General features: G+C 34.0%; 2 protein-coding genes across 2 annotated transcripts; one reads left to right on the plus strand and one right to left on the minus strand.

The window, feature by feature from the left end:
- The first annotated feature begins 967 nt into the window (after positions 1–967).
- LOC131843682 (ceramide phosphoethanolamine synthase-like) lies at positions 968–18,605 on the plus strand. Its single transcript, XM_059192369.1, has 5 exons — positions 968–1,632; positions 3,339–3,543; positions 9,207–9,493; positions 12,678–12,870; positions 17,951–18,605. The coding sequence occupies exons 1-5, from the start codon at positions 1,170–1,172 to the stop codon at positions 18,375–18,377; spliced, it is 1,575 nt and encodes a 524-aa protein (XP_059048352.1). The 5' UTR covers positions 968–1,169; the 3' UTR covers positions 18,378–18,605.
- A 700-nt stretch (positions 18,606–19,305) lies between these two features.
- On the minus strand, positions 19,306–22,472 carry LOC131843672 (SH3 domain-binding glutamic acid-rich protein homolog). Its single transcript, XM_059192360.1, has 4 exons — positions 22,305–22,472; positions 21,990–22,193; positions 21,599–21,703; positions 19,306–20,395 (listed from the first exon to the last, which is right to left on the minus strand). Exons 1-4 carry the CDS (start codon positions 22,347–22,349, stop codon positions 19,967–19,969), a joined length of 783 nt encoding a protein of 260 aa, XP_059048343.1. The 5' UTR covers positions 22,350–22,472; the 3' UTR covers positions 19,306–19,966.
- Positions 22,473–27,298: the final 4,826 nt, after the last annotated feature.

The raw sequence follows: 27,298 nt of genomic DNA on the forward strand, positions 1-27,298 counted from the left end.
TACTGTAATTATTTATATAAAAAAAACATCTTTTAAAAAGAGCAACACACAAGTTTCTTGCTCATTCTTCTTGTGATGAATTTGCATTCCGAATGAGTGGTAGAATCAAAATATGACTATTCAAAAGTGCTTGTAATGAGTTTATTTGAATAAAGATTATTTCTATTTCTATATTATTTACTTATTTTTACTCTTTTTGCACCACTTACAGAATAAACAAATAGTAAATTTACATTCAGTGTTTTAAAATCACTAGTATCCTGACGACTTAGGCGTAATGCCGGTTGGTCAGGGAGAGAAACACCTCAATGCCTACAATATTCATAATTACCTCTCTTATTTATTTTTATAATAATATATACACTTTCGCTCCAAAACTGCCGCTGCTTCCGTTCAATCATCCGTCATCCACTTGTCAATGTCAAATAGATTACTTTAGCTCTGGCCTCTGACGTTCCGTTTCAGGTTACATGATTATTGACTACCATTTTTAAGTAATGGTGCGTCACACGATAGACAAGTGATACAAAAGGCGATCTTATCGCTATGCAATCTCTTCCAGACTACCTTTGGTTGGATAAAAGATTAAAAAATATATATTTGACTGTCTCTATAGTCTAGCATAGTAGTTTAACGCACGGACGCACCGCATTATGATTGTTGGAGAAGGTTTGCATGTACTTACGATTATACCTTTATATATATCTATAAAAAAAATGCAAGACGCCCTGTAATGAAGAGTTAATGGATTATTAAGATACACCTTATTCAGTATCTCCATATAATTCCTTGTAATTAGCTTACCGTAAATAAGCTGATTTCAATCGTTCAATGTTCGCCTATACTTAAAAAATGTTTTAGTTGAATTTCGCAATAGGGAACCAGTGGAATAAAAAAAACACCAAGATTGGTAACACTGATACAGCTGTCAACTAAATGACAGAGAGTCAGAAGTGTCAATGTCAAATTACTACGATGGATTTACGTTTTCGATAGTGGTCTGCTTATATTTTTTTTAAATAAATTTATTTAGTCCAATGTGAATGTATCAGTTAATCAGAGTTTCTCTTATTGTTTATATTAATAGACTTAAAATTTACTAAAGTGAATTTAGTGCAATGAAAACTTAATTTATTTAAGCAAATTATATTTGCCAGTGACGGCAAGTAATGAATAGAGACTCTCTAACAATGGAATCGGATATTGTGAACTGGAGCAACAAAGAAGTTTTAGATTTATTACATAGAGATAAATTATCAAGTTATATTATAGATATTTGTAAATCTCACGACATCGACGGACAGTGTCTATTATCATTAATTGATCGAGACTTCTATGAATATCCCTTTGATCAGTTGAAACTAGGAGAGAGAAAACGTTTCATACTCGTTGTAAAAAGACTACAGAAGAATAACCGACACGCTATGTTCGAGCTGGGCCTTTGCGATGATCAACTCTCAAATCCATCAACAAATATAAATTTCCTTGGTACCAATTTATCTCATTTGAGTTATAATCTTCATAAGAAAATGTCCAGTGAATTCACATATGAAAGAAATACAGAATGTTTCAATACAGATGTGAAAGCCTCAAAATTAAAACCAGAAATTTGGAAAACTGCCTTAGCTCTAGGTAAATATTATTAATATTTTACAATTTTATCATAACATACAAAAAGAGAAATCTCGGGCAATTAAGATTAAGGTTCATTAACACATACTTCAACACTGAACAGATATAATGATTTATTCTTCTGTTATGTCCCATTTAAGATCTTAAAATTGAAATTTATTTCTACATAAATGATGTACATACATTAATATGGGTCATAAAATATTTGGTTGCTTTTTTAATGTAATTACAATATAATTTACTTTTTAATCTAGTATTTAGTATATATATTATTATTATCTATTATTTAAATGTTAATTGACAGGTCATGCAGATGATCAATGGTAAACAAAATACCAATTAAAACAATTTTGTAATGATATTTAGTGTTAGACCACATTGTTTTGAAAGCTACAGTATTGTGTAAAACAAATCTCAATATAAAGTTTAAAAAAAAACTATTACAATTGATAAGTTAATGTGTTTCTAAATTTCACCTACTATTAGTAACATCTGTAAATGGGATAGTAGCAGTGAATAAGAACAGCATAGCAACCCTGCATATGAATGTATAATGTGTGTTCCTGTACACTCTTTATTCAAGTCATGTCCTGGGAATATTGCCAAAAATGTGTGTTAGTCAACCTTAATTAGGTCATTATGTTATGGTATTTATTCTGGAGGTATTAATTATTTTTGCCAATTACACATTTAAAATTAAAGAATGAAATTTAAAGCCAATGTGTTATTCTGATGTGTATGGTACATTACTGTAAAGTTTCATCAAAATCCTTTTCTGGAATTTTTTATTCCTTCGTCTATGCACGCATACTCACAAATGTTGTGTTTATAATATTAATAATAAGATGTTAATACATTATAACCATTAAGTTGTAAAATTTGATAACTTAGCAATAATCCATAAGAAATAAGATGTTATATATTTGATAGCCTCATTGGTCTCATGGCTCACACCGCTTTACTTCAAATGGTTGCATACTCAATTCTTAGCATGGTGTAACCTTTACAGATATTAAAATAGAAGAACATGTATATTACTTATAGTGTAATAAACACTTTAATACATAAAATATCTATTAAAGTGTTTATTACACTATAAGTAATATACATGAGCTATGGACATGTCATACAGAACCATCCATTCTTAAACAAAGTAGATATAGTCTATGTTCATGAACTATAAGATACTTAATAATGTTACATACAATAAGTAGGAAGTGTATACACTAGCTGCACTTCCATACTTTATCTATTATAAATCGAAAATTTGTCTTTCTGTCTGTTATCCTTTCATTGATAAATAATTGAATACATCCTAATGATATTGAGTATGAAGATATATCATAAGGATGAATTTAGAAAATATATTTTATACAAAAGGCATACTTATAGATGATGTTGCTGAATATATTGGTCATTAGATATTAGTTGCAAATATATTTATGAATACAAATATTAGTACATACTTTGATTGACTTGTTGATTGAACAGTTAGAAGGTGAGACAGTATGTTGAATGACTATATTCAAAAGTTCCCTCAAGGTTATTAACTAACAGTATGTTGACATTAAAAGTGAGTCATTGAGTTAAAAATTTATATTGATGGATAGATTTTATATTGTGTGATAGTGTAATAACCTTATTATATAAATATAATAATAATAAAAATATGTGCCACATACAAGTTGTTTAATTTTTTTTTACAGGGTATGTGTTTCTTGTAACATGGGTTACAGCTGTGGTAATGGTTATTGTTCATGACAAGGTGCCAGATATGAAAAAGTATCCTCCTCTGCCAGACTTATTTTTAGATAATGTACCACATATTCCATGGGCCTTTGATATGTGTGAAATTACTGGGTCCCTACTTATGGCCATTTGGTTGGTTGTTTTATTCTTCCACAAACACAGGTGAGCTTTTACAGTTATATATGTTTTAGCAAATTTCAATTCTATCAGCTTTTTAGGATTCATTTGATTTTTCTACTACCCATGTGGTGTGATATAGCTAATAATGCAGGTAATTACAAGAAGTATGATGCCCAGTCCAATGAATGGCTAGCAATGGCGAACAGTAGTATAATAGTTTAAAAGAAGACTTACTAATACTGTATACCTATTTTAATATTAATATTATTAAATATGACGAGACTCTAGTTAATAGAGCTACTCTAATAATAAGTCAATAACAAACAACCAATTCTAGAAAATTGGCTCCCTGTAAAAGTAAAATATTTTTAATTCTTATTAATTAACATGAATGATAAAAGTCAATAGTAGATTTAAAATCGGTAATAATATAAAAACAAATGTGTATATCGTATGTAGATATAATGTAACAAACAATAATATTGTCATATCCATGTGATACATGATCTTTATTAGCTTTACTCGCTGACGCCTGTGACATACAGAGAGACAAATTTAAATTACAATACAGTATTATGTTCAATAATTAAAATGTTACTTTTGTACTTAGAAATTGTTAGAGGAGGACAACAAAATATGTGAAAACTTAGTATAAGAAGTGAGTTAATAAAGCAACGGAACAATAATGTTACGTTCTTTGTTTAACTTACGTAACCCACTAGACTCGATAACCCTTTACTATTTTCTCTATATTTATAAATAGTACCTATTAAAAAATATTTCTATTCATGCTTTACCAAGAACACTCGCTAGGGCAACCGAAGTCACAGTACCGAGCTACTGTTCTAAATTTAAAAATTATTTTTGTGTTAACTAGTCTATTGATAAAGGAAGGCATATATTACATCACGCTGCAACCCATATATGTGACACTGATGAAGTTGCGTGGGTCAGCTGGTAGTTAATGTTACTATATAGTTAATGATGATATGTAGGAGACTAGTGTTCGTAAGATCGAAACGGCGCCTTTTTATTTCGTTATTACTTATCTATTCTGTAACCTTGTAACACGAGTGGTATATCAATTTCGGCAAAACCCTAGCTAAACATTTTTAGACGCATATTATAAAATGTTTTTTTAATTTTCCAATAATATTTTTGTGTGACCGAGTATTTAACATGAAATTGGCAGATCATGACGATGTACGAGAAAGTTTAATCATTAATTACATTAATGTAAACTGAAATTAATTAAGCTGATAGAGCAATGAAGCAGATAATAATATTGGAATTTTCATGAAGTACTCATAAAATCTTAACGCAGTATAGCGGGACAATGTTAAACCGAAACCATATGTATTGCTCGGTCTATAATTAAACGAAAGAAATATTGGAGATGTAAAGGAAAAGCGAGCGAACAGTTCGCATGATTTAATTTCACCTTTAGATCTTTTCATAAACACTTCATTGGATAGGATCCAATTGTCCTTTAGAGAGAGACTAGTTAAGTGCGCGTCGTACGTTGAAGGTTACAAATATACCTAATATAAACAGATTTTATTTTCTTAATACGATGATAAATAATATTTATCGAAGTATGAGCTAATTTATTAACGATTTGCGATAAAATTGGTATTATATCTACAAAAAATTAAAATCAGCAAGAACTTTAATTATTACATTAATATAATTAGAGTTTTTAATGAGTTTTTAAAAACTATAAGGATCATTCTATAATATTATATTATTCGTGTAATGTTTACATACTTTATCAACAAGCAATTACTTGTATTTCTGATATTTCGCTTTAAGAACTTCGATCTGCCAACAAATGAAACACGTATCGATATACCTACTTTTGATAATATCAATATGAATCATTCAGTAAATAAATTCAAAGTACACGCATCATATTATGTAGGCACATGCTCCGATAAATCGGAGTAGTAAAGTAACATTTTATACGATTTTTATTTAACTGCACAATTGATCGAACTAAAATAAAAAAATGTCGGTATAATAGAATTATTTATTCAAAAGAAACTGCACTTTAATCGTGACATATAGGTAACGCGATTTCTTAATTCTTTATTTGCAACTGAATCTGCGTTACGAATGAAGTTATTTCTATTCTGTACTAAGTCATTAGCTTTGATTGCTTTCAAGAGATTACATGAACTTGTTTTTGTGGATTTTTTACATTGTTTTATCATAAATAATGGGATAAAAATATAACATTTCGCTTAGTAATTCTTTAAAATTTTATGAAGGCATTTGTTTCTTTCTCTTTCTAAGAATTTTTAGTGGTTCTAATTCTACGGACAACTCGATTCTATTGTCTTTGCTGTTACAAAACTATTGATACTCTTTTTTGATTTGTTCTACAGATTCTTGTGTAGAGATTAATACGAAAAAATTGTAACGAATACCGGACGTGTGTCACCTGTATTAGTCACTAAGTAATTATTGTCTGTAAATAATAACTAACACAGAAACTTTACTTCGACAATTACCATAAAACACGACATGTTTTTACAACTACAGATTTTCTTCTTACATAAGTTATGTTTACTGTTAATATTGTCATTGGTTTTTTTACACTTTTATCTATTTCCACCTTTGGCCAGTTTATTAACTGATTCGAAATATGTATTTAATTGATTACACAATCCTGAAGAATTTTTAAGTATGCACCTTTTTTGACGTACTTTTTTGACTACAAATAACGAGCACGTAAAGTTAAAAAAAAGCCTAGTTTAAATATGTGGAATTTGCATCTAAAATCGATTAATTTCTTTTATTAAATTCCAACAGAGTATGATACAACCTACAGTACAATAAACTTTGATAATAATTTATTGTGCACTCGATCAAACAAAGCAATTGTTCGTTTTTATGTCGTATCGAACTCAATTCCACTGGTTGTTTATTTGTATTTCTTGGAACAACGGATATGACAATACACTTTGTTCCTTTAACAAGATCCTTGTTAAGATGAGCTCTTATACTCTTTTATTTGAGTATGAGACAGATTTGACGCAAAAATATGTTAACGGAAGTAGATTTTGTGCGAAGTAGTTTGTGTGAGTATAATTGTCTCATCTATTGCAGCTGCCGACCAGCTTGACTTGTAAGATGCGTTATTATTAAAGGATGAGATAATGCAGTATAATTACATATACGGAGGCATGGCATCTTAGTCCTATGGATTGGCAAAGCATTAATCATGAGTAGAGCACATGATAATATGACGTCCATGGTGGTGTTTATGTAGGCCACGGCTACCTACCATCAGGTGGGCCGTCATCTTATTTGCCATTCTAATTATATAAAAGAAAATTAAATGTTCATTAATCTTGTAAAGTATAAATTATACCCTTTCGGTTATTTCCCAACAAAAAAAAATGTGTGTACATGTACTCGAGTAATAGTACTCAAGTACTTCTACTTCTACACAAGTTGAAATTTTTCTTATTTAATCTGCGTCTAAAGAAGGAAATTCTCATTTAAGCAGTATATTTTTTTATTTAAATGTTGGCAATATTTTCACAAGTTTGGACACCAATTCTATGATTCTCCCGTGTTAGTCTAATACTAATTCTGCAGTCTGGATTTTTTTGTGGCATAAAACCTTAAATTGATTGTCCTTGCCAAAGTTTACTGTCTTAGGTTTATAAGTTTATAAAAAAGGCCATCACGTTTTCTTTAGAGTTTTGTTCATCGTACAGGCGCCATTTTTACGACTTCCAGAGACCGGTATACATTTTATATCAATATAAGTTAATGTTATAAAAACTGCATATAAATTGGTAGATAACACAATTGGATTTCAATCACTAAAGTTAAACAATGTTTTTAGATGGGTCGCCCTAATCAATATTCCTTAACAATTTAGTTCCCTGTCCTCTTGATGAGCGCATTACTTTAATAAAAGTGGTAGATAAAAAGATATGTAAGTAGATAATCTATGGTGAGGTGATAAGAAGAGTACAATGTCTGATCTTGCAATATCCGCCATTCTTTTTCATTCACACATTTCATACGTAACAGAGGAACGCGGAAACAAAACATAATATATCACGAACAGGAGACCTCGTAATAAAACTCACCCTAACCAGTCGTTATCTTGTCATATAATCGTGAGAAAACTAGCATTAAATCCTACTACTGGTTACTCAAACAACCTTAAAGGAGCAGATGAATTGGAATGAAATTTTACAAATATAATAATATAATGGTGGATTAGCCAAAAGTAAGTAGACACCGGCGGGGCACACTGGCCAGTAAATTATGATAAGATGAGGTCAGGTCAGTTAGGCCGCCGTGACAAATTTGCCAGAAATTAATCACAATGACTTCCAGGGGGGAGGGCATAGAGGTATATTAGGCCTACCTCTAGGCTCCAATGCTTCCCCCCTTCCCACAATACCTAGATTAGCTCATAGGCTAGTTGTTACACGAATTGACGATGTCAGTATTTCTTTGTTTATTCTATCTTGGTGTATTAATTTGTCTAAACATAGTTTAAACGCAGCATCCGTGATGAAACAGTATTATTCTACTTTTTATCGTAGTCACGCGGGTGAAGATGCGGTTGTAACATCGTCATAAGTCACAACTAACCGAGTTTGCGAGTTCACTGTACTATTTGGAATAACAATAGTTTATAACTTTTACTTATATGTTTTATCAGATTGGTGTAAAATAAACATATTTTTTTAACTGAAGCTTATCACAATAATAAGCTATTTCTGATATTAGCATTCACAGAATTTAAATTCTAACAATAGTTGTTTTGGTTTCTGTTTCACTGATAAGGTCCCTCAATAATAAATTTTCTTATATATTTTTTATCTCCAGACAGCAGTCGGTTATGTCATAATAGTAAGTCTATTACCCTTTGGAAAAAGTAAAGTAAAATGGCGGCCTCGTAAACAGAAATTTAAAAAGATCCATACTTATACAGACGTTGAAGTAATAATATGTTACAATATTATCTCCATTGCGAATGCAAGCTGCAATTTATTCTTTTATCTACTCACAGATGTTTAGATTGAACTCTCAACTTCCTTTTCAAGTGATGTCCATAATCTCTACGTCATAACTGTGTTATCGCATAAATTTACGCATTGTCCATTTTCGTCAACAATGAATACGTACATTATAAACAAGACTCTGTAATATATGCGATACAGTGTTATAAATATTTTTATTTGACTCATAATTTACTTTTTATGTCAGTTATAATCAAGGTATTATCTTAGTAAAATTATAGTAGAATACTAGAGTTTGTACAATTTTGTCAGCGAATGTACCTATGCAGATCTTTCTTATCCATGTTAGCCAGCCGCGTAGCAGCTTTAACTTGTATTGCTGGATGGTAAGATACAGCAAGGAAATTACTGGGTACAGAGGTTTTACATCTCAGACATATTGTCCGGAATTACATGTTGCATAATTACGTGATGTACTTGGCGCTCTTTATGTAATATAGGCGACGGTTGCCACAGGGCCCAGGTGGGCCGTCCGCTTGTTTGCCATTACAATTAAACATTGTTTTCATTTTAAACCTCCTTGATGATTTAATTGTATTTGTTACTCTGTAACAAGGTTTTAAACGAACCTGTATAGGGTGCGCTATTATATTAATAAGTTTAAAATGTTGTTGATCATTAGGAAATAACCAAATATATATTTTTATCCAGATTCATAATCTTGAGGAGGTTTTTTGCACTGGCGGGCACGGTGTTCCTGCTCCGGTGCTTCACGATGCTGATCACGTCACTGTCAGTACCTGGATCCCACCTAAAGTGCGAGCCACGTTCGTACCCACCGGCCGACGACCTGACGGTGTGGGGGCGCCGCCTGCGACAGGCTTACGACATCTGGAGCGGCGCAGGCATGTCTGTCCGGGGAGTGCGCACCTGCGGGGACTACATGTTCTCCGGGCACACGGTCGCGTTGACATTACTTAATTTCTTCATCACGGAATGTAAGTTTTTAACATACAATTATTACAAAGTTGAATCATACATGTACATAATACAAATTTGTATTCACTATATTGTTTATATTTTTTTATGGATGATGATGATGATGGTTTACGCTGGCGGGGTACCAGTACAGCATGATAATGATCATGAGGTCAGGTCAGTTAGCCCATCGTGACAAATTTACCAAGAATTAATCACGATGGTTTCCGGAGGGAACCTCGTGGTGGTCAACCTAACATGCGAGGTTCAACCTAACATGGTACATGTTAGGTTGACCTCCACGAGGTTCCCTATTGCTGGCAATAAGATCTTCAATCCACGTTACTAACAATCCCCTTTCCCCCCTATTTATAAGTATCTCGAATCAGTTGTCGGTATACATAACATAGCTTTGCTTAGCTTGGGACTAGTAAGCACAATGTGAATTGTCCAGGTCGTTATTATTATTAACAATATTTTATCGATAGATACTTATTCATTTTGAACGTTAACAAACTATTTTGTACCATTATAGGGATTAAAAATAGTCTACATCCGTCTCATACATAGTATATGTATATTCTCCGCTATCTACTTTATTGTAAACAATGCATAATTTATAGCTATGTAGAACACTTTATAAAAACAGTATTTTATTTATGGCATTGTGATAATTACACGCAAAACGTCATGCTTGCGTAAGCAGAAGTCATGACTATAAAGAATATGATAATAAATAAGGAAGCCGTATAGGATTATGCAGCTGCCAACGAACTAAATTAAATAATATAGGCATGATAATAATATCAGCTGTTTCGAAGGGTTCCGTTAACTATATTTATTTTTTATCTGTAGCCCACAGCGAAATTATATTATCGCTTACTTGCAAGAGGCTAAAGAGAGTAAGGGCTAGAATGCTGTTTTTCACAACACATGATGAAATGACTAACCTTTTGACCGCCGGGCTATCACAACATTACGTGTGCTGTGTGTGATACGTAGGTACTCTGTCTACGTCACATTTTGAGTCGCGTGATCTCACCGGAGTATGCCTCAGTGAATCGCAACGAACATCCGACACACGATTTATTTATACATTTTCTAGCCAGACGCGTTTACGGTAATCAGTAGCAAATGGGGAGCTTTTATTATGTTTTATAAATTATAGATAGATACGCTTTTGTACTGCGAATTAATTCTATATTCGCACATTTTTACGTTTTCTAATGACCAACAATTTAATGTCATATTAACTAAAACGTGTAACAGTAATGTTCATAATTATCACTCCATAGTAAAAAAAGTTTAATTTTTATTACAAATTTTATAATATTAAACATTACATTATTTTTTCACGGAATATCTAAGTTATAGTGGTAATTTTGCATCATGGAAAAAATAATATGAACACAGAATTATAATTGTGATACAATTGAAAAATTTAATTTGTAATCTTGCTGCATAGTGTGGGCAAACTATAACTATCTGACTCATAAAAGTTGACATGTTACGCAAACTTCAAAAATTCCCACTCTGTTGTACACGACTGTATTCTCAAGGATTCTACTTATAATGACACCAGTCGTCATAACTGAGATTTAAAAATACCCCTAAAAGACGTACAGACATCGATTATGCATTTGATACTGAAAAATTATTTTCAGGCCTTAATTCTGTTGCATGTTGCCACTGCGCTTCTAATATTTAAAGAGAAACCTTTATGATAATTATTTGACTAACGACTATTACGAAGGCAGTAAGTACTTATCAAGTATCCGTGTAATGTCATAATAGGTGAAAGCAAATATTGTATGAATATTGTTTTCATGTAATTTATATAAATATATGACGTACAATATGAAACAGTATATACAGTTATGCGTAAACAGTTATGTTTTGAAGAATTTAAATAGGTAGAGCAATATTCACATGTCTTTTATTGATATAACGGTGTATAGAATACACAAGTACTTTGAATAAAAAGATTTTTGTGTCATATTTGGCGGATCTATGCCGTTAAACCGTGGTAGCGTAACAATTAAAGGAACAAACTTACTTTCGCATTTATAATGTTAGGATTGTACGGAATTCGTTTGATGTAAGAAAAGACGTAACCTTGTTTATTATTTCTAATTATACTATACTATAATTAAAAGATTGTTGATGATAAAAAAAAGTTTATAAGGTGTAAAAAAGTCCTATATACCTAAATAAATTATGTTTACGTTATATATTACGAGTTCTACTATATATATAAATATGAAAAAGGAATTTACGTGCACGTAATTAATATCTTTACTGTATTTTCCGCGTCCTGGCGATAAACAAAGTTTCCATTATCATACAATGTATTATCATTTATCATGTTATGACTGTAGTAAGGGAAACCATGTAACCAAAACGTATAATCTCAAGGTTATGTTTACAGCGATGCTGTAAGTATTGTTATTTTTAAAACTTATGTTTTTAAATATATTCATATACGTAGGAATATTATGGCACTAGTAATTTTATAACTATATACGAGAATTTAATGAACTCAATACGTTGCGTCTTTCGCGATAAATGTTTCGACTTTATCCGGAAGTCTTCTTCAGAGTGAGTTGTTTTTGTAACAGTGTCTACCTCGTACGGAAGACAGTACAAAGAACATATTTTTGTTAATTTCCGCACATTGTTATAGTTGTATATATATGTACATGTATTGTATGTAATAATATCCCTGAACAAGTCACACAACGCAATCTAGGACCAAGATAAGCAGAGCTTGTGTTATGGGTACTAGAGAAGTGATATAAATACTTTAGATATATATCTTGTAAATACATACATAATAATAAAACAACCAGACCGATACCAACATTTATACTTATAAATACAAATTTTTGTACCCACGTGTAGGAATTGAACCCGCTGCAATAAGAAGTAAAGTGTTAAAACCCTAGACCGCAGAGGTCAGCAATATATAATCTCATTACTAGTAATGTACCATGTCGGGTTAACCTCCACGCGGTATCCCTTTGAAACCATCGTGGTCAATTTCTGGTAAATTACGCAGTATGGGCAAATTGATCTGATTTATGCTCATCCTGTCATCTTCCACTGGTGCCCCGTCATCGAATACCGCGCAGGCTGGTAAAACATTCCATTATCATCCCTGATTAAAAAAAAATCATTTTAATGTATATGTTAATATTCTTACAGACACATCGCGCAACCTGTACCTGCTCCACATCCTCACGTGGGTGATGAACATGTTCGGCATTTTCTTCATCCTGGCAGCTCACGAGCATTACTCCATCGACGTGTTCATAGCTTTCTACATCACGTCGCGATTGTTTCTCTACTATCACACACTGTCCAACAACCAAGCTCTTATGCAAAATGACTCTTCAAGGTATATATTTTATTAACAAGTATGTTTTTTTTTCAAATTGGCGCAGTTTTTATTATGTAATTAGGATAGTAAAGAAGCTACTGACCCACCTGATGTTAAATAGTAACCGTGATCATATAACGCCCGTGCGTTGCCATTCCGTAGGACTGAGATGTCATGCCCAGAAACCTCTTGAAGGGAGGGCACAGCAAGATGTATTTCGATACATCTTGCTCGACTTGGGGCGGCCCGAACTGGCGTAGTACCTCCACCAAGCGGAAAACCACAGCCAAACAGTGCTGTACTTTGTACTTGCATTACACAACAGCACTGTGTTCCTGTGGTGAGTAAGGTGACCAGAGCCCCATGGGGATGGGTTGTGCTGGTATTGGTGGACCTATGTGTCCAACAGTGCCTCGGGATTACATAGGCGCGACGTGGTGCCGCGGCGTTCAGGGAGACCCGGTGAAACGGCTAACCGCTGGCCGCCCGCAGGTTGTTGGGTTCCCGAACCCAGGGATTACATAATCTCCGCCCTGGGAGGCTGAACCGCCGCCTGTGCATAATCCCTGGTGTAGTAGTCGTGCCGGAGGAGGAGACCGGAGTGGACCCGGCTGCTACACCAGTGGGGGGACCGGGGGCCCTTCCGGCCGCCGTGCCACCAAGTCGCCCAACCTGTGCAATGCTGGGGTGCGTTGATGCACCTTTTGTCCTTTCTGATACCGGCGCAACCATTCCCCTTTAACCTTAAAAAAAACTGCCTAACTACCATGACCAGAAGCAAAAAAAAGAAAATTTAGTACTTCAGCGGCACCCCAATCCACATTAGATATGGATTTCTGTAATATCAGGGGACTTCACGGAAACATCAATGCGGTCCACCATCACCTTGAGACCGCCAAGCCGACCCTTTTATTCCTTACGGAGACGCAGATATCCTCTCCGGCTGACACTTCGTACCTGCTGTACCCTGGGTATAAACTCGAGCACAAATTTGTGCGTCGTGCCGGGGTTTGTTTATACAAACGGACATACGTCCGGGAAGATATCTGCTGACCAAGAAGGCGTCTTGGTCTAGAAGAAAAAGACCTGTCTATCCTATGGGTTCGCATTGATCAGGGTGACTACACCGGCATCTATGCGTGCCTATACAGGTCTCATAACGGTGACGAGGATACGACTCGTCTGTTTGAGCACCTTCAATTGACGTCTGATAAAGTTCTTGAGCAGTATCCCTCCGCAAGTCTAGTGATACTTGGAGACTTCAATGCCCATCACATCGAGTGGCTCCGTTCTCGGCTCACCGACCACGCGGGGAGAACTGCTCACGAGTTTGCTCTGGCCTATGGATTCTCGCAACTGGTTCATTCTCCAACGAGAATACCTGATATCGAGACCCATACGAGCTCCTTACTGGACCTTCTGCTGACTACACGACCGGACGGATATTCAGTGACCGTGGAGGCACCACTTGGTTCTTCAGATCACTGCCTTATCCGATGCCAGGTATTGTGCACAAAACCTGCCATATCCCGACCTCCTTGTCAACGTCGTATGTGGCATTATAAGTCTGCAGATTGGGACAGATTGCGAGAATTTTACGCATCGTACCCATGGAAGCAGTACTGCTTTGCATCAGAAGACGTCGATACCTGTATAGCCGTTACTGAAGTCATACTTGCGGGTATGGAATGTTTTATTCCAAATCTGCTTGTTTCTTCAGGGGCGAAAAAGCGACCGTGGTTTAATAGGTCATACAGAGAAGCCAGACAGGCTAACTGCTTATCAGGCTTGGACCACGACTCGTTCCAACAGTGATGTTGACGTATCTGATGCAAGGCGGAATTTAAATGCTGCATCCAGGTTTAGTAAGAGAGTAATCGCTAAAGCCAAATTCGACTTTGTCAGTAAAATTGGAGAACGACTAGCACGACATCCTTCTGGAAGTCGTGCCTTTTGGTCGCTTGCCAAAGCTGCCGAAGGTAACTTTAGTCAGTCGTCCTTACCACCACTACCACACAAGCCGGATGATAAATTGGCAATCAGTGCAAAAGAGAAGGCCGATTTGTTGTGCGCTCTTTTTGCCTCAAATTCGACTTTGGACGCCGGGGACATCATACCTACTACCATCCCATGGTGTGGTAACTCTATGCCGGAAATATCCGTAACGCAACGGCGTGTCCGGCGAGAGTTACTGTCTCTTGACGTCCACAAGTCGAATGGGCCAGACGGCATACCGGCATTGGTGTTAAAGAAGTGTGCTCCGGAGTTGTGTCCCGTACTCACGCGCCTTTTCGCGCTTTCGTACTCCTCTGGGCAATTTCCGTCTTCATGGAAGACCACCCTTGTGCACCCTGTGCCAAAAAAGGGCGACAGATCAAACCCATCGAACTACAAGCCTATCGCTATCGCATCTCTACTCCAAGGTGATGGAGCGTGTAATTAATACACAGCTCCTGGGATACCTAGAGGATCACGATCTATTGAGCGATCGTCAATAGGGCTTTCGCCATAATCGCTCAACTGGTGATCTTTTAGTGTATCTCACACACCGTTGGGTTCTTGCCATCGAGAGTAAAGGTGAGGCATTGGCAGTCAGCCTTGACATGGCGAAGGCATTCGATCGGGTTTGGCATCAAGGTCTTCTATCGAAATTGCCCTCGTACGGTATACCAGAGGGATTATGGGTCGCTAGTTTTTTGTCTGGCAGATGCATCAAAACCGTAGTCGACGGTAGTTGCTCCGATAGCATGGACATTAACGCTGGCGTCCCGCAAGGCTCCGTTCTGCCCCGACACTGTTTTTGCTGCATATCAATGATTTGTTAACTACAGTTAACATTCATTGTTATGCGGATGACAGTACTGGGGACGCATTTTACACGGGCCTTGCTAATATCACTCTTTCCGTTGTGGAGGCAAACCGCGAACAGCTTGTGTCTGAAATCGAGAGTACTCTTACCAGTCTCCGATTGGGGGCGACTGAACTTAGTTCAATTCAACCCTACCAAGACACAAGCCTGCGCGTTCACCGCTAAGAAAACCCCTTTTGCTGTGGCTCCGCAATTCCAGAACACGTCCATTACCATCTCTAAGAGTATTGGGATTCTCGGTATCGACATCTCTAGCACAGTTGAGTTCCGTAGTCACCTCGAAGAAAAGGTTAAGCTGGCGTCCAAAAAACTCTGTGTGCTCAATAGAGCGAAGCGGTATTTCACTGCGGACCAGAGACTCCTCTTATATAAGTCTCAAGTTCGGCCGCACATGGAGTACTGCTCTCATCTTTGGGCAGGAGCACCTGGATACCAGCTCGGTCCTTTTGACTCGGTTCAGAGACGTGCTATGAGAATTGTCGATGATCCCAATCTCTCTGACGGTATCGAGCCACTTAGTTTGAGGCGAGACTTCGCTTCGCTTTGTGTGTTCTACCGATTATACAACGGACTGTGTTCTGAGGAATTGTTCGACATGATGCCTACGGCCACCTTTCACCATCGCACCGCTCGCCATCGACAGGGAATTCATTCCCACACGCTGGAACCTAAGTGGTCTCGGACAGTGCGGTTTCAGAGGAGCTTCCTCCCGCGTACATTTAGATTGTGGAATGAACTTCCTGCCGAGGTTTTCTCACGGGACTACAGCATGGGGTTTTTCAAGAAGGGTATATTAAGGTTTCTTAAGGGTCGGCAACGCGCACGTGACACCCCTGGTGCTTCAGGCGTCCATAGGCTACGGTAACCATTTACCACCAGATGGGCCGTGTGCTTGTTTGCCACCATAGTAGTATAAAAAAAAACCTGTAATTGAAATGCCTCAAAGTCAGATCTATGCAATTAAATTACAGGATTCGTGAACCAATAAAACCAATAACTATAGGCATAAACAGCGCCTTGCATTGCCAAAACTGCATTTTCATTTCCGAAGCTTGGGCGGTCTGATGTATCTATATATAAATAAAAAAAATAGTGTAATACTATACTCCATTCCAACAGAACTTAATTACAAAGAAATCATCAGACGCTATATTATAGTGATACTTAAAGTAATCTCAATGAAACATCAATATTGATGTTTCATCTTTCAAATTGTTTTACTAAATGAATTACGTCATTACAAATGCGTTAGTGTGATTTAAAATCACATGTTTGCAGAATAAAGTAAAAAGCTAAATTAAATATAATAGAATAGAGACTTATAAATATATATTACTAACGAAAAACAACTTTTTCATTAATATTTTTTTCGAATAAATAAAACTATTTATGACTTAAAAAAAGTCCTTATTATTTCTTTATTCGATTATTAACCTTTATAATGAATATCTAAAATTTTTTTTCGTACACATTACAAATAATGTTTTTCGATTATGTTATTTAGTAATATAGTTAAAGAACCCATATTGTTATTATAAGAAATAGTAATATGCAGTTAAATCCCTCAAGATTCATATGAATTTCATACTATTTCCATTTTGTGAATGCTCATGTGATAATTTTGACGAATGTTTTATAAAATGCTATTGGAACGGAGTATACCTAGTTATAGTACGCAGTTACTACATTTTAATTCAAAATGACGCCACTTTGATTTTAATTTAGATCAGATTGTAGTTTGTTGTGCAAGGTTTGTTATCGGTGTTTGTTTTTCTCACTGCTGATTCAGTTAGAAATATAATATGACAAGCAAAATTATTGATGTCAGCCGTATTGACGACCTTTTAGTCATTAAGCCACAACAATGTCACAATAATTGTAACAAAATGTACTTCTTAAATAATAGGTATTTACAATTATATTTACACAATGACCTGATGTCCTATCTGAATTCACCTGATTAATCATATCGTTGTTGACCTATAGACATCACATGAGACACTTTCAACAATTTATGTTAGTAATAAATGATTCAACTCATCCTTTGTTTGTTAAGCTGAACTACGATTATTACAGATTTTTAATTACAATCCTACTCCTATAATAAAAATAAAATTGGCTATTATTTTATTACTAATACCGTCTTTAGGCATGTTTTCTACCAAAGATATGATGAGATTATACGCTATTTTTATTCTGGTTTATATAGAAACAATTATTCAATTTCAGAACGCGTATATGGTTCCCATTGCTGTCGTTTTTCGAATCAGAAGTTGATGGCATCGTACCCAACGAGTATGAAGGACCCGTAATGATAATGCAGAACTTAAAACAATGGTGTGTACAACTGTTGACCGACGTCAGAGAATCCTCGATGGCTAAGATCGCTGGCACCAAGCTACAAGAAGGAGCCGCTATGGGCGAGTACTCTGTCGTGAGGCTCGTAGACGGTATTAAAAAAAACCTAAGTTTGGTGGAAGAGTTTAAAAATTCCCGCGAACGGTTGGTCACCCTAGACAAAAACATTCAAGCGTGCATGCTGGATGAACACACGGACAGTGAACTCCGTCACAGAAATTTAGCAGGGCTCGCAGGCGATTCACTTTTGAAAGAATTCAGCAATCCTCCGTCGCCAATTCTGAAAAAAAGTATATGAATATACTGCACAAAGTTACTAGACTAGAGGCTGTTCTTAGATATATTCATTGTAGATGTACTATACGATGAAGTGAATAGAGACCTGATGTTTACATTTCCATATAGATTTTATATCGTGTTATTCCATATTTATTTAACTGTAAGTTAAATGTGTAATAATAAATTAATAAAAAAAAGTTTATTTGCTCAAAATACATGAATAATGAATAAACTAAATTTTCGCTTACACTATGTTTTTCTCTTCAACAGTATATGATGTAGGTATCGTGGTGTAAACATGCTGAAATTTCATGCAAATACATATGTATACAATTAAGCTGTGGCAAATTATGAAAAACACATCACATTTGAAGTTGTTTCGCGGTACTTTTAAATAAGGCCAATTCTTCTTCAACAATTTTAACTTTACCTTGGTACATAAACTGTAACAAGTTCCTAAACGCAGAATGACTAAACATATTAAAATACTATAGGATATTTCTTTAGGTTCATTATAGAATATACTTATAAACCTGATTTGTGCGCCTGTAACAACCGGCCTGCTGACATATTCATATGGTCATTTTTCCAACATAATGAGAATTGTTCGTTCGTCGCCCTGATGTTGTCTAAAGGCGCACCTCTATAAACAACCTTATTCTAATTATAAATAATTAATGGGCTCACATAAAATAATCTTACTCATTACTCCAAACAATAATAATAATAACTCAGGACAATTCACACAGCGGCATATACATCCAAGCAAGACCAATACAAATATAATTATTTGTATCATGCAAGGAATCGAACCCACAACCATTAGAAGTAAGCCGGAGTGCTCAACTGCTGGACTTACTGAGGAAGCCACTGATTGACTTTAAGATAAATAGGTAGTGAAGATACAAACAAGTTTATAATTATATCATTTTTATATAATTCATATGAAAATTTTGTTAAATAAAAATTGTCTTTAATATTAATTCATGAAATAAATTTTTAACAAAAGGTAGGTTATTACCATTCTCTTACAACCAAAAACTGTAAAATTACGAATGTTCATTTATGCTATATTATTTTTAGATATAAATCTAGACAAGAAGCACCTATTAGGAAAATTAGCTACCAGTTCGTAAACATGATGTAGGTATGCTAATTTCATTACTATCGATAATACTACAGCAAAAAGGGACATTCAAAATTACTCTTACAATAATAATCTTAGTTCATATTTTTATATGTAGGTATATCAAATTTGATTAATTTATATAAAAAAAGAGATGATTTATTAATACTTTAAAAATAATACAAAGCCTTATGAAACAAAATTGTTAAATAAAAATCTTAATCAGTAACTTCATAAAAATTGATTAAAAAACCTAATGATATAATTATGATAATATAGGCCACTTTATAGAAAACATATATGACTACACTGTCACATAACACAAGTTCCCAACAATTACTTCTTCGCATTATATACATTGACTAATCAGGCCAAAGAAGTGAATGATGCATCATAAATAACAGAACAGACTTAGTGATAGTGCTCGCTTAGTACTAAATGGGCTTGATTTGAGCTGAGAAGCAAATGTCCAGTCTGGGCCATTATTCGGCTGCCGCTGCCTGCTCACTTTGAATCAGAGCTTCTGAGGGATTATCTTTTTTCCTATCCACAGATTCAGTTTCTTCCTCTTCTTCTGTATCTTTCTCCTCGGACTGCTCACGAGAACTAACTGTACCATTTTCATTTACGGATTCTTCTTTCTCTGGGGTATTCTCTTTTGATGATTTTTTAGATTCTATTTCATCTTCACTTTTAGGTGGAGAGCTTTCTTTGTCGACTGATTGTTGCCTCTCTTGTGGCGTTTCGTCAGGTGTACCTTCCTTTGATTTCTCTCCATCTGCTGGAGTAGCTTCTCTAGAAGGTGTTTTATCCTTAACAGGTGTTCCTTCTTTAGGAGAAACACTCTTCTCCGTTTCTCTTTCCTGTGAGTTTTCTTTTGATTTTTGTTCTTCAACATCCCCATTCACAGCCTATAACAACAATTATTGAGTCATTAGTAATATAGTTTTATTTTTCCTCTTATGTATACATACATGAATTAGTTTAGAACACAATGTATAAAAATTCTGTATATGCGTTTATTAGGTAGGACACATATTATAATCATTTAAGCTTGCATTTACCATACAATAAGTATTCATTAAAACAGAATAAAATATACATAACACATATAATCAAAATTTGCTACAAAAATATAATTTTCTATGACAGTATCTAACAAATTAACACATAAATGTGTAATTTTCTCTACCTATCTTTTCTACATTCAGTTCCACTGGTGATACTATCTACCAATATAACTTTTAGGCTTGTTTTAAAGATTATAAAGTTATCCAATTATTACCAAATAAGAGTTTCATAAATATATGTTATAATATTTTTTAAATAGAGTCAGATTGTTATTAAGCAATGAGCATCCCTTATTACACCACATTAGCATCCTACAACAGCAGTATTATTATTAGCATTATTTTTTAATATCTAGGGAATCTAACTTTCACTTAGGGAATGTAACTGGATGTCCTTCATACAGGTCATTATAATGACCTAGTAAGGACAGCAGTGACATAATGTTATATTGAGACTTAAATATTGTATCTGTTTCTTCTTTTTTTATATATACTTTTTAATATACAATCGATTTGTCTACATAAAAATTTTAAATTAGTATAAAAAGTGAAGTTATATGTATATACAGTAGATATAGAACCTTAGCTAAGTCCATTTTTGTAACTGTTTTTTTTTTTTGCACAATAAACTTATTATTATTAATATTATAAAGAGAATAGATTTTGTGATGAGAGACTCCACTACCATTAATATAATTAAATAAATTCTTTCATTCTTTGATAGGCCCAACATTCCAGTGACACATGTGTTACTGTACAAAATTCATAAAATTCTGAGTACCTGGGCGAAGCCAGACTCGTACATAAAATGTATTTGTATTCTTAGGAGATATATTAGATGATTAGACAGTAACAATATGTGAATATTTATGTAACTAGCATTACAAAAATTGTTTAGTTTAAGGAGTTTAGAACTCTGAATGAATGTCTCTTGATAAAAAGTAAAACATGCATGTGAATTTCCTTCAGTTAAAAAAAAAACAGGTTTTTGTTTACAAGAAAAACACATTAATAATGAATAGCAACAAATGCTTAAAAGTTTACCTTTTCAGTTTCAGCTTGAGATGTTTCCTCCTGCAATGGCACTTCTACTTTAAGGAATTGTTCCAAGGTGTCTACTTCATTGGCTAGATCAAATTGGTCATAATCCTGGAAGTGAATTACATTTATCCATTACAATGCTGCTGGTATTTAATTAAAGAATGAAATCACAAATTAAGTTTTGTACAAGCGCATTAGTCAAAAATTCATAAAGATAATTCAATCTGATTAACTTGTTGTTGTTATTGTCCGTAGTGACATATTACAGGGAGGATTGCAATAACAAATCTAATATTAGTGGTTGTTCAACTAAATTTTATTATGGACATCTTATCTGTTTACAAACATCAGTACTCACAAAATACAAATAAAACACATTGAATGCAATGCTTACCCCACAGTATTCCTCGTCATTGAATACTTGAGGCGGTAGAGGAGAGCGCGGATTAGGATCACTAACCGTACCGCCGTTTGACTTGGCATTGTTTTGCATAAAATCTTTATCATCCTCTCTTCCAGGTTCCGTTATATCAATGACATCATATTTTATGTTTTTCGAATCTAAGATCATTAAAACACGCTGTTGTCGTTTCTTCACCTGTAATTTCGGAAAGTCACGTAATCAAAAACAATCAATTTGTGAATCAGCTCGTCAAAAAAGAACGAAAAATACCCGGCCAACCCAGGGATTTTCTAATATTAAACTTACCTCTTTATTACCAGAAATACCACTAATATATATTTTGACAACCATAGCTGTAACTTAACTTCTTAAACTAATATAACAACAAATAATAACCACACTCACAATTAAATTAGAAAAATAGGCTTGGCCATTAGTCAATCTGTACAAAATTATTCCGGATTAGTGACAGTTCCTGTGTGACCATATAAATGTGCACATAACTACTATTTGTTGTAAAAAATATAAAAATTGTTTCAGGATTTTAAGAAACAAGAATGTTGATGTATATTCAGTAAATTTTCATGGTACGGTGGTATCAATATACCATTTACATCGAAATATAATTTATAATACAATGGCGACATTCTACTAGTCACCTTTCTAAGTGACTTATAAGGTAAATTTAAAATAAGATGAATGGGGATTGGACTGTAAAAAAATACATTCTGAATAAAGAATGGAAACTCCTTTGAATTTATTTATTAATTTATATCATAACTTCATATGTCGGTGATATTTTATTATTAACAGTTGTTTTTATACCTTCATATCTTTCGGTATCTTGTGTAGGTACTACGATGTTTTACTAAATTATTTACCTGTTCCTGCAACATAATACGTGTATGTATACTTGACATATTTACATATACGTGTACGTATACGAATACGTACAAACATATATATTACTGAAGTTATTGACTTTAGGAACATGGTATGAAATGTATGAATATGAAATGTCAATTGACAATACCAAAGAGTGTAACTGTAAGTTTTATGGTTTTTTTTGTTCCTACTAAATAATATTAATTAATAGTGCTGGGAAACACTGAAATCGTTCCGTTTTTGTTATGTTAACTATTATCTTCGTATGACTGTGATATTATAAATCCATAAGTTCAGTCCTCACCTAGGCACGGTTTAAGATAGCCATAGAGTTTATAAATCGTTCTTGAATACATTTAAACGGTTACATTTATCGGTTAATTAAAAATGAAAAAAAACATTGAAAAAATGTAGTTTGGTACGAGTTCGATACTCAAACTATAGGAAACAGGATAACCGCGATCATCACTACTAGGACGGTATCGGATATTGCAATTATTATATAATTATAACGATGAACATATTTAAACCAAACACAATCTACCGCTTCAGGGCCGTTTCTTAAATACACCAAGTGAAAAATCTTGTCTTATGATGTTCGTAGATTCGTTATCCTCACAATATATATAGAGATTCATAAGTATGTGCGTGTTTTACTGCGTCGATGATTACTATCAACAAACCTACCTGACTGTTATCCAAATGGGACAGTGACATTGTCACCTGATGATGCTGTGATGACAAAAACACTTGACATGCTTAGATTTCATTCGGTATATTTAAATCCAAATTTAAGCAGGGAGGCGAGCCTGCTGTTCTCGGATTATTGTTTTAGTTTGTTATCAGTGTTTACATCTTTGATTCCATTCCGTAAAATTTGGCCAAAGCCCAATATTTTTGTGTATCAATTTACATTTCTGACTGACTATGTAGTAATGGCAATGGAGATAATATTATCTCCATTGCCACCTTTCAAGCTACGACCGCCTTTCAAGTTATAGGTAAATATATATTTACCTATAACTTGAAAGGCGGCCGTAGGCTCACATCTGTTACTTTGGATTCATATTCATATCAAGTTTTGCGTTCACCACCGTCGACAGTTGACGATGCCTGGCGGTTCAGTCTTCATTAAACTGTCATTCCCTTAAGATGTATTTATTGCTTGTAAATAAAGAATCCTAAGTGTAAATTATTTACTATTGTCATTTATTACTAAGAAAAAATAGATACAATTAATGCTCTATGTCGGGACTCTGGAGCTTTCACGACACAGAAACTGGATTAGACAATACCCGATTTAGGTAGTGCATGGCGTGCAGCACATTCTTGAGGTCCATGGTTTTATTTTGGAATTTGGCCGTTAAAGTAGTATTAAAAAAAACGACACTAACTTTAAACAACACAATTTTTTTGTTGTACGTTCAAACAGAAATGGATGACCGGGGTTTAGGTTAATACGGCATATTTCGACACCGGGTTTCGAAAACATTGAAGCACGTACAGTAATATAAATTACTATACCTACTGTATAAATATAGAATTATAAATAAAATACATTTTCATAAGTACAAATTTATTACAGTTCATAATTATAATACGGAGTTGTATTGTCCTGTAAATATGAAAACAATAATACTTAACTACTCACTATTGCGGCAATTGTAGGTACCTATGGCAATGCATCGCGGCACGCGTGGAATGTGATGTATTAAAATAAGAACAGTCTTAAGAGCCAATCAAATGAACGTCGAAAATCAATCTTAAAGCATTCGTTTCAAATACATATATAGTATCTGGGTTAATAAAATATGTGGTGTACGGAACGTTCATAAGTTTACAATAATATTGAATTATATAAAATTAAAAAAATATACAAAAGTTACATAGAAAATAACAACGTCCAATTCAAAATTCGAATATATTGACAAGTTAAAAGTAAATTAACTCAATACGGCTACTGAAATGCTAAGACCTAGCTGTCTATTCTATTTATCTATTATCAAAGTGATTAGGTACTGAACCAGTACCTAATCACCTCGATAAATACAATTACTAAAACTTCAGTTTGACTCTATATAACTTTACATGTAACTGTTATAACGGACCCAAATCCAGCCGAGCGTATTACTGTGGAAATCGGGTTTCATAAGTGTCCTTAATTTTGAAAATTTATGGAATGATTTTATAAACAATTTTAGAAAATGATAATTAACAATTATAGTGTATTATTTCATCATTTATAGTTCATCATATTACTAACGCTCTCCCACATCAGAATCAAAACTATAACTATCTTTCAGCATGGTAGATATTTAAGCTAACTGTACATATTGCCTCATTTAGAATATTTAAGCTGACTGTATATATGGCCTCAGTAGTCTATCGGTTCAGCACACGCTTTTTACCCCGATGGTCGCGTGTTTGATTTCTTACACAGTATAAACATATAGAACGTATGTATTCAGGAGTTAAAATGCGTAGATACCAAGATTGTTAATATTGGTATCTACGCATTTTATATAGTATGTACACATATTTAATGTCATTTGCTACATATACTAAATTCTTTTATACTTAATTATTGTTTTTGTACTAGTATCTAGTACCCATAATACAAGCCCTGCTGGGACTAGGTGGTGCGGTGTAAACAATACTGGATTAATATAATTATATGGACATAGACGTTATAGCAACCATCGACTGATATATGTACATAATGCGTAAATGTTTGTTTCCTGTCGTAATTTGAGAGTACCTATCAGGGTCACATTAAATAATGTTAATTTCTTAATTCTATTTGTATAAGCAATGAATGTTTGGGTGTTGTCTTGTTAGTGATGTGCGAAAATATTACTGGCAGTCATCCAGAGCATTACAGTTGTTAGGTGTTACGTTGTGATATGCATTTAATATTATCGTAGTTTCAATTAACGTCTCCTCTAATATATTGCTTCTCTCTTACTGCGGTCAATTTGTAGTAAATTTGTATAAATTACACCGTTGTCGTAGGAACAAAACAGAAACACAAACTTTAGATATTAGTTTCCATAGTTATTAAGAGGAGCAATAAATTAGTTCAAGGTTTCTGGCGCAACATATCCGTGTTTGGAAATAGTGAGAAGGATATAAATAGCTTGAAGCAGTCCATTTCATATTTTATACTGACATATGTAGTATAATTGTTTGTAGAAAAATTAAATTATAAATACGATGATTAGAAAAAAAAACTGCTTTCCGGTCCAAAATTCCAAATAGAAGATAATATATTTACTGCAGAGGCATATGCAATTTTATTGGCTCTTGAATTTTGTACGCTTCACCAATCTAGAGTGTGCACTGTAGCAGAGCATATCGGATATATACATAGCAAATAAATATATATATATAATATTTAGATTTTGTTGTGATTTCGGCGTCAGCGCCTAACCTTGTACAGACGAGGCGACATGACTCTGCGAATGCACCTTCCTCGCTTTTAATAAGACTTCCGGATGAAAACAATACAATTGTCGCGAAACACGAAAACATTCAAGTACTTTAAATCCCAGATCTCTATTAGGTATATTTACATCCTGTTTATACTAGAAAACAACCGTAGCGTAGAATTATGTTTACCTAATACATAGGAAAAACATTATTCTACATTAAAAAATAAGTTGCGATTGCGATAAAGGAACAAGTAAAAAGATTATATTATTAAAAATAAATGGAAGCATATTTAATGGAAAAATTAAACTCATTTCTATCTAAAATCAGCAGCAGATTACAGTATAAAAACTGTATTGATTATATTCATTAGATTATTCTGATTACAATCTAACTATTACACGCATAAGCACGAATAATCTAATATATATATTTGTTTGTTACACATTGGCGTCTTAACGACTCGAACAGTTGTCATGTAACTTGGCATACACATAGTGTTTGGGATTTAAAATGTTTTGTTGTGTATATGAAACGATTCGTGCCATTAATTACCTATAAATGTATATTTCATGACTAAAATTCTAATCTGAATATAATAATTGAACGTAAAAAAATATTCCCCTATTTTTTTGGCTGTTAATGTGGAATAATATACCTTTACACAATAATATCACTCTACGCCGGGTGTATAATCAATTGCCAAAAAGAGGGGATTTCAGCATGACGGAATGTCTTATGTATTTGTTTAGAAGATATCTTTGCCAAAATTGAAAGGATACCAATAAGTATTATTGCAATGGGCACGAGTAATCCCTGCGTTGAGCTCGTAATTCCCATATTTGTGTAAATGTTATTTACATACATATTTATTTATTTGTATATGTTGTAATTGTTAGTAAATCGTCTAATGATATAGCTATTCAGTAGTCGATATTCCATTTACACAATCCATATTATAAGAGTAAAATATGTAATAAATATAT

Source organism: Achroia grisella, unplaced genomic scaffold, assembly GCF_030625045.1.
Source record: "Achroia grisella isolate CSIRO2021 unplaced genomic scaffold, CSIRO_AGI_Agris_v1 utg327, whole genome shotgun sequence".
NCBI classification, from domain to species: Eukaryota; Metazoa; Arthropoda; class Insecta; order Lepidoptera; family Pyralidae; genus Achroia; species Achroia grisella.